General features: G+C 37.0%; 2 protein-coding genes across 3 annotated transcripts; both read left to right on the forward strand.

The window, feature by feature from the left end:
* The first annotated feature begins 2,447 nt into the window (after positions 1 to 2,447).
* Positions 2,448 to 5,307, forward strand: LOC105155183 (protein IQ-DOMAIN 1-like). Of its 2 annotated transcripts, none has more exons than XM_011071039.2 (5): positions 2,448 to 2,739; positions 2,851 to 2,964; positions 3,772 to 4,062; positions 4,139 to 4,513; positions 4,606 to 5,307. In XM_011071039.2, exons 2-5 carry the CDS (start codon positions 2,872 to 2,874, stop codon positions 5,194 to 5,196), a joined length of 1,350 nt encoding a protein of 449 aa, XP_011069341.1. In that variant the 5' UTR covers positions 2,448 to 2,739; positions 2,851 to 2,871; the 3' UTR covers positions 5,197 to 5,307. The 2 variants fall into 2 exon arrangements, with proteins under 2 accessions (XP_011069341.1, XP_011069342.1); XM_011071040.2 differs by having other exon boundaries at positions 2,448 to 2,616.
* A 1,022-nt stretch (positions 5,308 to 6,329) lies between these two features.
* LOC105155184 (soluble starch synthase 1, chloroplastic/amyloplastic-like) lies at positions 6,330 to 10,755 on the forward strand (the record flags this gene model as incomplete). Its single annotated transcript, XM_011071042.2, has 11 exons — positions 6,330 to 6,769; positions 7,485 to 7,852; positions 8,118 to 8,195; positions 8,289 to 8,413; positions 8,820 to 8,901; positions 9,262 to 9,435; positions 9,635 to 9,716; positions 9,909 to 10,000; positions 10,183 to 10,245; positions 10,339 to 10,428; positions 10,636 to 10,755. Coding segments are annotated over exons 1-11 (1,575 nt in total), but the record flags the coding sequence as incomplete, so codon positions are not given.
* Between the last annotated feature and the right edge of the window lie 6 nt (positions 10,756 to 10,761).

The raw sequence follows: 10,761 nt of genomic DNA on the forward strand, positions 1-10,761 counted from the left end.
CACATTTCATTCGTTTTCACTTTTACTCCCTCCAGAATGATAAATTATAATCCAAACAGGGCTTCATCAAATTCGAATTAATCATATAATAAGTATAATACATTTATCATATAATTAATATATAGTTTAAAAAATTTGATCAATCACATGATAAGTATACCATATTTACCGTACAATTGATTTTATTCTATCAAACTTAGTTTGACTGAATTTTTTTTCCTAATTTAGATAGAGATCGGTCAAATTTAAATTAATTATATAATAAGTGTAATATAAATATCATGTGATTAATGTATAATTCAATAAAATTAACCAATCACATAATAAATATATCGCACTTACTATACGAATAATAGCTAATTTGAGTGGGAATTTTGAGTCGTCTACTTGATTAAGATCTATTTGCATCTCAAATTTGCTGGTGAAGATCAAACTTCACAGCTCAGCAAACTTTATTAAAAAGGACATTCATGTCACACTGCTCCCTTCAATTCCCATTAATTTTTTCACACCCATGTCACTATTTTCCCTTTGTGTGATAACAACACTTGTCACTCATCCAATGTTTCTCTAAATTTTTAATTTTACTTATTTATTTATTTTTTCGTTGGGTTCGCTACTAGTAAAAAAATTTATTTTTTTAATTTTAAAAAATAAATAAAAATAAATTACATTGATACCCTTGAGACTAGACTTACTACATAAAAATTCTTTATCATTTCTGAAACTACAGCTACACCCCATACAAGGATGATGGTGTAATGTACTTAAGGGAGTCGTTGTGGATAATTTTGTCACTTAATAGGGGTTTAATTATAATTACAGTTACAACCTCACAAAATATATCTATAATTTTGCGGAGAGTAGAAGGTGTCAGTATATCTGCACCTAACCTCGTTGAGGTGTAAACATTATTTGCCCCAAAAAATAATTATGCATATTCCAATTTTTTAATAATTTATTTAAATGAGATTTTGATATATTTTAATTCAATATCTACTTACGGGGGATTAGATAGATTATTTATTTGAAAATTAATTTGTAAATGTGTGACGAGATCTTAGTTAATTTATATTTGAACCATGTTTGTTTGAAGTAAATCAATCGGAGAACAAGTGTATCACACGATTCATCATTTTTCCTAAATTATACACCAATCGCACGACGAATGTATTATAATTTTTATGTAATTAATTTAGTTCTGATCAAATTCGATTTGAATCATAATTTCCCTGATATCTAATTTATGCAATAAATTGAGATTTATGTAGTTATTTATTGGTACAACTTGTTGAAGATTGAATTGGGTTGTAAATAATGACATTTTTGTCATTTTCTCAAACCTACTATCGCCCCCGTGAAAATTCTATATTTGACTTTGTGGTCCTTCATTTGTGGATTATTACACGTTTGGCCACTTAACAAAAGTTAAAATGGAGATTATTGGAGTTCTAAGTTAGAATCAAGCATTAATGTCACTTTTTTAAGGTAGTGTACCCATTTTTTCATGATGACTAAAGGTGATATTTGCCCATACCAACTGCGGTCCATCATCATAGAATTAGACAAACGTGTGGTGGTTTTATTACACCTCAACTACACGAAAATTAATGAATATTAATCAAGAATACTTTAATTTTATGTAATAAAAGGACAAGAAAAATGGACTCCATCTCTTGATTGGCTTACGCTAACTCCTAAATTGAACCTAACCAACTATTTATTTCTTATTAAGATCCATATTTAACTTAGGTACTTGCTAACCCAACTATTTTAGTTATCAAAATATATTTTATTACATATTTTGACATTGACATTTATCTAAAGATCATATTGATTCACTTGCACAACAAATGCAATTCAACCATCCATTTTGATCATTTCAGACTTCCACGATGTTAATTATTTATCAAAGATTTTTGCTGGATTTACTTACATGATGCTGTTTAGATACAAATATATGAATTAAATCGAATCATAGTTTAATGTTAATTGCAACCTAATATACATCCGACTTGAAAAATTTTAACAAATTACATTTGATTGATTTTTGAATAAATTATATGACAAATGCAATATGATTTATATAGAATTTAAGAAAAGTGACCAATTTTATGACAATCCAAACTATTTGGAATTAAAATTCTATTGAATTCCTAATCTGACCGTATTTCAATACGGGTCGAGTTAGACTCGATTGATGAAGAAACTAGTGATCCATCTAGAAGTAGAACTTCCCAAAATACACACTCTCCCCCATGATTAGTGACAAAAATCTAGTCTTTATGCAATGTTTATCAATGTCCGAGAACGTAGATGAACACCCTGGTGAAGAGGGCAACTTCCACGTGTCGCGGCGCCATTGGCCGAGCCCAACTGTACATGGTATCCCAAGAAGACGCTAAACCCCCTCGCCTCGTGAGAATGATTAAATACGAACGGCAAATGCGCGGGCCAGCAGTTACTACTACTCTTCACTCCCATCCCACCATACTTTCTTCTCTCTCCTCCTCTCTCTCTCTAAAAATACACAGACACACACACACACAGTTCTTTTCTCTATCAACCCCTTTTTAATTTTCTTCAACCTTCGTCACATGTTGTTCACTTATAGCAGTACGTTGTCATTTACTCCCAATTGTTAGCGCTTTCATTCATACAGCGAAGAAATGGGGTTCAAGTAGAGAGAAAGGATGCGAGAAATTCTAGCTCCAGCTCTTTAACTTTGTTTTGTACTAGGTTTTGTGTCTATAGCTAGACGATGATGATCGTGCTGCTCTCTTTTTTCATAACTGTATGATATATCATGTATGTCACATGCTATTCATTGTTTGTTTTGCCTTGTTTTAGGTGATCATTTTTGGCCGGAAAATGGGGAAGAAAGGCGGCGGAGGCGGCTGGTTTTCGTCGGTGAAGAAGGTCTTCAAGCAATCTCCAAACAAGGAATTGCAGCATGAAAAAAAGGTTTGTTCTTTAGTTAGTATTCCTTGGTCACCTTTGAGTTTCTGTTCTAGGACAAAATTAAAGTAGTGAAATGTGAGTAGAATGTAGGAAGGAAAGCATTTTGTCAGGCTGTGATAATACCATGTTTGATTTGCACTTTTTCTTGAATTTCTGGGATAATTTAGAGGCCCAGATGATATAAGATCATTTCTTGATCAATGGCCTGGATTTGCATTCAGCAGTTGAGATTCTTGTTTCTTACAGTCCCATAATCATTGTTAATTAAGTGCCATTTTCTTTAACAATTTCTGACCATTGTTTTGTCCTATGCACTTCCCTTCATGACTGCATCGTCCAGCAGTAACAATGTCTGATCAAGCTGATCTATTTATGTATATATATACATCATCATCATCATCTGTTCATATACTCATAGCAAAAACTGGTGACTGATGGCTTTTCCATCATGAAACCACATTAAATACCTCAGATTTCAGATCATGTATGTATGTATGTATGTGTGTGTATGGTCCCCTATCAATAATGCCAAAACAAACAGCAGTTCTCATGTCATATTGCTTTCTTTACAACATGCCCATCACATCAAACTTCAAACCACATTCATCATCATGTGCTCCTCTTTGTTCAATCCCCATCCTTGCAACTCAGTTGCTGACTTTTTGCACGGCCCAGATAGATTAGGCCCCAGGAATTTTACTCTTGGAATTAACTTTGTGCATTACGCTTTAATCTTTCGTTTGATTTTGCACATTAAAAAAGCTGTTGATCTCGGACGATTCTTGCTTGTCATTGATGAGATCTTCTCAGAAGGAAACTGTCGAAAAATGGCATTATGAAGCACCGGAGGTCGTGTCCCTTGAGCATTTCCCGGCGGAGAGTTCTCCAGATGTGACGAATGGGGAGAGCATTCGTTCGTCTCCAGTGGCAGAGGATCAGAATCATGCTATGGCCGTGGCTGTGGCGACTGCAGCTGCGGCTGAGGCGGCTGTGGCAGCTGCTCAGGCTGCTGCTAAGGTGGTTAGATTAGCTGGATACGGGCGCCAGTCTAAGGAAGAAAGGGCTGCAACTCTGATACAATCTTATTACAGAGGATATCTGGTAAAAGAGTAGTCCTTTTTAACACAAACATTTGATATTTAAGGCCAAGTCCTGATCATATGACTCGACGTTGTAGGCTAGACGGGCTTTACGTGCTTTGAAGGGCTTGGTGAGGCTGCAGGCTCTTGTAAGGGGCCACAACGTGCGAAAACAGGCGCAGATGACAATGCGGTGCATGCAAGCGCTTGTACGCGTGCAGGCTAGGGTTCGTGCACGTAGGCTTCAAATTGCCCACGACAAGGCACGGGGAAAGTTGGAGGATGAGCAGAAAAGATTCAGACATGACGAAGAAGTTCAGAGGATGAGGAGTCGAACGAAGAAGCTTGAGAGTTGTGAGGAGTGGGATAGGAGGAACCAGAGTATGAGTAAAATCAGGGACAGTCCTGCAAGAAGATTACATGATTCGGAGATGAAGAGGGACAGAGCTCTTGCCTATGCTTCAGCCTATCAGGTTTTCTTTTGAAACTTTGATGCAATGTTTCTATTTCTGTGATGAAACCCAGACGAGGTTGTTAGATTTACAGTGTGATTGATGATGAGCAGCAACAGCAAATGATGCATTCTGATATGAATGATGAAAATGTGGAGTTGTATGACGAGGGGACGGACAAGTCAAAGTGGGGATGGAACTGGCTCGAGCGGTGGATGGCGGCTCAGCCCTACCATCCACGGCCCGTGGTGGCGCGTGAGAACACCACCACCGATAACATGTCCGAGAAAACAGTTGAAATGGATTTGATCATGCCATTGGGGTCGGAGAATGTTAACATGGGCCGACTCAGCGGAGACTACATCGAATCAAGCCCATATACATCTCGACAGCCACGACGATCGGGCCTGGATGACGCCCCTAGCTACATGGCCCCAACTCAGTCTGCAAAAGCAAAAGTCCGAATTCAAGGCCCAGTCAAGCAACGGAGCCCACCAGGAGCCCAATGGAACTCATCGACAAAGAGGGGTAGTGTTATTGGGTTGGGCTACGAGTCGTCGAGCTCAGGTGGAGGTACAACAACATATCTGGCCCAAAGAAGCCCAAACCCAAAAGAAAACAATCGTGGGCCTGGGAAATGGATGCGTAGCCCGGAATCAAGCAGTGAGGATCGGGCCGTGGCTTGGAGACATAATTTTGGGTGAATTTTTCTTTTTTCCCATGAAATTGTGTGGTTAAGTGTATTGTGTGTTAATACTTTGTCTATTTAATAGTTTTGTGTGATAAATAATAATGTTGTGAACATATTTAAAGGATGGGTATCTGTTGTGTTGTTATTATGTTTGTTAAATTTGCATCGTCTTTTCTTATTTTGGAAGAATTTTCAGCTGCAAATTAAATTATTGTAAAAATCTCTTATTTGTTTCGAGCTAAGTTAATCTCATTAATTTCTATATATGCAAGATTAGTTAAAATTATCATTTTTACTAGAGAGACACCTTTCTTTTTTTCTTTTTTTTAAAAAAAATTCATGTTCATTTTCCTTTATTTCATCGACTTTTCTAATACTCGACTCATTATAACATGTATATTATGATTCAAAATTATTTGGATTAAAAAATATTGGACGATTCTTGAAATTTATATACACAATTGTAAAGATTTATATATATAATTGAAAATACTACCCATATAGATTGTTCACGCAATAATGTGTGTGGAGGGTATATTTTCATCATTATAATAATTTTTTAATTGTAAAATATTTATTTAATTTATAATAAGTCAATCGGATGTAAAGACAAATTTTTATTCAATTTTTTATTTGATATCAATAAATTTAATAAATTTTTAATTAATGAATAGATTTATTTGTTGGACGGAAACAAACAATAGGGATACTATATTAAACTTTTTAAATTATAGAAAGTTTTTAGGGAAGGACAGTATATCTCTTATGGAATATGATTGCAAGGGATACAATTAATTTTTACCATATTTTGGTCCATCTTTTAAAAATAAAATAAATTAAATTTGAAAACTTGCCAAACTAAAACACAAGAAAGTCGTTTTTTGACCCATAAATTACGAGGAATTTTAGGACAAATGGGGTGGTAACGCAATCGCATTCGTAGGCATAGGATCATGTAATCATATGGCAAAATATCAATGTGGCTCAGTCGTTGTGTCTGTGGAGCACCGTGTTCCCGCCCACATATTGGCCATCCAATAAGTGACACGTGTCTGACCTCAGTCTTCAGCCACCTGTCGATCGCCATCACTGCCAGTTTCACGAACTATGTCTGACTATGTAAACCCACCACCGGACCCACTGATTTCTCTTTTTTCGCGCTTTCACCGGATCCTATACATTGTGCCTTCAAGTTTTCGTTTCTTCTTTTTTGGCCTCTGTTGCAAATCATCACTGATTCTTTGCTTCTGCAGTCGGCTCTTTCTCTCTCTCTCTACTCTCTCTCATGGAGACTCTGCAGATCATCCCGTCAAGAACTGTTGGCCCCGGATTGAGAGAAAACAGCGTTTCCAGTTCTTTTAGTAGTGTTAGGCAAGTGGGATTTGCTTCGTTGTTGTTTAGGAACAGAAAGGTTCAATCTTTTTGTATTAGAGCAAGATCATTCACTGAGGATAGAAATGAGGAGGATCTTATCAGTAGAAGTAGTAATAGTGCTCAAAATGAGGAACGAGACGAGCTTCTTTTATTGGGAACCGAGAGAGATAGTTCTGGCTCCGTTGTTGGGTTTCAGTTGATTCCGCACTCTGGTAATAGAGATAATGAATAGTTTCAATCCATTTTCATGTTTTTCTGTTTATTTTTTGCAACCTTTTGCCTTCTTGTGCTTGATGGTTGTTTTGTGCATGTGATTTTGTTCTAGAATAGAACATCTATTATTATTTGTGTGGTACATTCATGATGTGAATTAGGTGCTTCTTGATTGTCGAAGATAAGTGAAACAGAGGTGTTTGGTTATAAGGTTCTTTCATTCAGTTCTCGTTTCTTGTTTGTCTTTCTGATATTGACAATCTCTCTCCGTCTCTCGCCCTCGGCTCTCTTGTGGGGTGAACTTATGGATGTATTTTTAGAGACTAGAATACCTTCTCTTTTGGGAATTACAGACTAGATGTTATCGCTATTTCTTTATTGTGATTTTTGTATTTTAGGACTATCGGCTTTGTAGGTGTATATAAGATTAGTGGAAGTGATGAGCAGGAAAAGAAAACTCCTCTTTGACAGACGGCGGCTCGTTTCCTGAGTGTAATAGTTTGGTTCTTAAGTTTGGGAAAGGAAAAGAAAAATGGGACTTGGGATTATTCAAAATGTTATGAATTGAATATGTGAACAAATTTTTTATGTTGATTTAGCTGTGTGGTGGACTTTTTGTTTCTCTAACAAACATGTGTATTGAGGTCATTTGCATGAGTTTTTTTTCCACGGAATAGTGAGGCAAGTTCTAAGTACAAGTTTATCTAATGTCAGCAATCAGCCATGAGAAAATCCTGGAAACTCGAGAAATTGTAACTAATTCAGTGGATGAGCTGGCTGAAAACGTTGAAACAAGTGATCAAGCTTCAACCAGGACAACCTACAATGTCATTTTTGTAACTGCTGAAGCAGCTCCATATTCAAAGACCGGAGGCTTGGGAGATGTTTGTGGCTCTTTACCTATAGCAATGGCGGCACGGGGGCATCGTGTAATGGTTGTCTGTCCAAGATATTTGAATGGAAGTCCATCAGATAAAGCATATGCCAATGCTGTTGAACTGGAACAACGGAGCCAGATCTATTGTTTTGGTGGTGTGCAGGAGGTCGGATTCTTTCATGAATTCAGGGCTGGAGTTGATTGGGTAAAACCATTGACATCTCAGTGCTGTTACCCGGAAGAAGACGGCCATTCTCCATCCTCCCTACCCCAATACAAAAAGAAAAAGAAAAAATAAACACTCATAGAAAGAAAAAAAAGAAGAAGTATCGGTTGTTATCTTTCCTGAAATTGTTCACCGTGGGATAAGGATTGCCTTCTGAAAATTGAAAGAAAAAATTATCCATCCGTTAGTTATCTTCCTTAATTGTTTTATTTGTTATCATTGTAACATTTGTTCTATTTTTCAGGTCTTTATTGACCACCTTTCATACCAGCGACTGGGAACTCCATATGGCGATACTTTTGGTGCTTTTGGTGATAATCAGGTAAATGATTGGTTCTCTTCGATGGAGAAACTAACTGATTGTTTGACAACAACGGCATATTGTTGATATTTTGTTCTCTTTTTGGCCAAACAGTTCCGGTTCACTTTGCTTTGCCATGCTGCTTGTGAAGCTCCTTTAGTGCTGCCACTAGGAGGATTTAATTATGGAGAAAAGTGCCTCTTTTTGGCAAATGATTGGCATGCTGGCCTAGTTCCTGTGTATGTGACTAATATTTGCTTTCATTTTCTGGATGATTCCTGCTTAAAGTCTCTCACCATAGGCAATTACTAGTTAGTGATATGTTGTTGCAGTGAGAAAGCTCATTGCATACGATCCTTCATGTGCTGGGGTAATTAAACTTCTTGAAAAGAATTTAAATGTATTAACGCATGATCTATAAGCATATCTGGACGTAAGGTTGATTTTATAGTTTTCTTTTCTTTCTTCTCACGGAGCACGGGACTCATGAATTCATTCTCTGTTTTCCACTTCATGATGAAAAAAGGGATTCAGGTTTCAACAACTGTCATGTTGGTTAATATTGCTTTATTAGCAGTCATCTACTTTTTGCCATGTCGATAAAGCTGGATGTGAGTACTGATATTCATCTGTCCATAATTTCAGACTCTTAGCAGCCAAGTATCGTCCATGTGGTGTATACAAGGATGCTCGGAGTATCATTGTAATACATAACATAGCCCATCAAGTAAGATCCTTTTTCTTTCTCTGAATCTACCGGCTGTAATTGTCTTGAGTAAGATACAATTTTAATAGCAATTCTCATATCTCTTACAGAGGGAAGGGGAAGGACTCTCTTAAATTATGACTTTTTATGCACCCTATAGAAACTCTAGTACCTTTTATCAATTGAAGGTATCGGAATACAATAATACACTTGTGTAGTATGGTTCAAAGTTCAAACTAGCGACAATTTCTTCTGTAACTTCTGAAAATGTAGTCAAATTAACTTTGGTTATCCATAGGATGTTGTAATGATGCATAACGAGAATACGTGCTTAATTTCTAATAATGAATAGCAATGATGCATGATTCATTTCGTCAACAGGGAGTAGAGCCCGCAGCTACATATAGGAATCTGGGAGTGCCTGGTGGGTGGTATAAGGCGCTGGAATGGGTGTTTCCCCCCTGGGCAAGGACACATGCTCTAGACCCTGGTGAAGCCGTCAATGTTTTGAAAGCTGCAATTGTCACATCGGACAGGATAGTGACGGTTAGCCAGGTAAATTTCAATACAAGAAGTGTGATGCTGAGTATTCTTATGTTATGAAAGATAAGGAGTTACGGGGTTATAGACAACCAGCACTCAGTTTTCAGATGTTGCAAGAAACCTTTGAGAATTGTCAATACTTGGACCTGGGCTGCACATATAAACCCCAAACAACTCATCATACTCCTGTTCCTCTCGATTTTTGTTATAGGGTTACTCCTGGGAAATAACAACGCCTGAGGGTGGATATGGGTTACATGAGCTCTTGAGCAGTCGTAGTACAGTTTTAACTGGTAAGTTTTCTTGTTTGGTGTCTGGATTTGTATTCATTTATGTTCTAGATACATAATTCTCCACATAAAGAACACATAACTTGGTCAGACTCCCAGATCCGTTTTTCTCAATTCTCTATTTCGCTTCTTTTTCCATTATTAACTGGTCCAATGCATGTTGATTTTGCTCAAAGATAACATGTACTCATGCAGGAATCACAAACGGAATTGATTGCAATGAGTGGAATCCATCTAGAGATGAGCATATTGCTTCTCAGTACTCTGTTCATGACCTCTCAGGAAAGGTGGGTTTCTCCAAAGTAACTTATTACTATCAATTTTGCTTTCAGAAATGCTTTTTAGCTTATTGATAAACACCATATCCCAAAAAATTGACTTACATATACTCATGATTCAGCGTTTCCTGAGGTACTGCCATTGGTTGTTACTGTTACTATTCTCTAAATCTTGCTTCCTGTCATTGCAGCTTGAATGCAAGATTTCACTGCAAAAAGAACTCGGCCTTCCCGTTCGATCTGATTGTCCTCTGGTAAGAACTAAGAACATAATCATGCTATTCTTTGATTAGATAATTGGAGTACTTTTCTGCTGATGAAGGATTCTAAAAGTCAACTTTCCATAGATTGGGTTTATTGGGAGACTCGACTACCAGAAAGGCATTGACATTCTTCTTTCAGCTGTCCCAGATCTAATGCATGAAGATATCCAACTTGTGAGTTGCCTTTTCGCCAATGTTTCGTAGACGTGTGTGATGTTTTAAGAGTTAGTTCTGTGATCTGTTCAAGTTGCAGATATTATTTCTTCGTTTCCTCTTTCTCTTCAAATAGCAAACTTGGTTAATTCATCCAATTGTAATGAGAAACATGTGCAATTCCATTTAAGTTTTAATCCCTCAAAGCAAGTTTCTTCTGTCTTTCAGGTAATGCTTGGGTCAGGAGAGAAACAATATGAAGACTGGATGAGACATTTAGAGGGCATTTACAAAGACAAGTTCCGGGGTTGGGTTGGGTTCAATGTTCCGATTTCTCATAGGATTACGGCAGGG

Source organism: Sesamum indicum, unplaced genomic scaffold (genome assembly GCF_000512975.1).
Source record: "Sesamum indicum cultivar Zhongzhi No. 13 unplaced genomic scaffold, S_indicum_v1.0 C00489, whole genome shotgun sequence".
NCBI classification, from domain to species: domain Eukaryota; kingdom Viridiplantae; phylum Streptophyta; class Magnoliopsida; order Lamiales; family Pedaliaceae; genus Sesamum; species Sesamum indicum.

What these genes read in the sequence shown, in the direction of transcription:
- LOC105155183 (XM_011071039.2), top strand. Translation starts at nt 2,872, where the DNA reads ATGGGGAAGAAAGGCGGCGGAGGCGGCTGGTTTTCGTCGGTGAAGAAG. An exon ending in CTTATTACAGAGGATATCTG is followed by an intron (nt 4,063 to 4,138) that starts GTAAAAGAGTAG and finishes TCGACGTTGTAG; the next exon opens with GCTAGACGGGCTTTACGTGC. An exon ending in CCTATGCTTCAGCCTATCAG is followed by an intron (nt 4,514 to 4,605) that starts GTTTTCTTTTGA and finishes GATGATGAGCAG; the next exon opens with CAACAGCAAATGATGCATTC.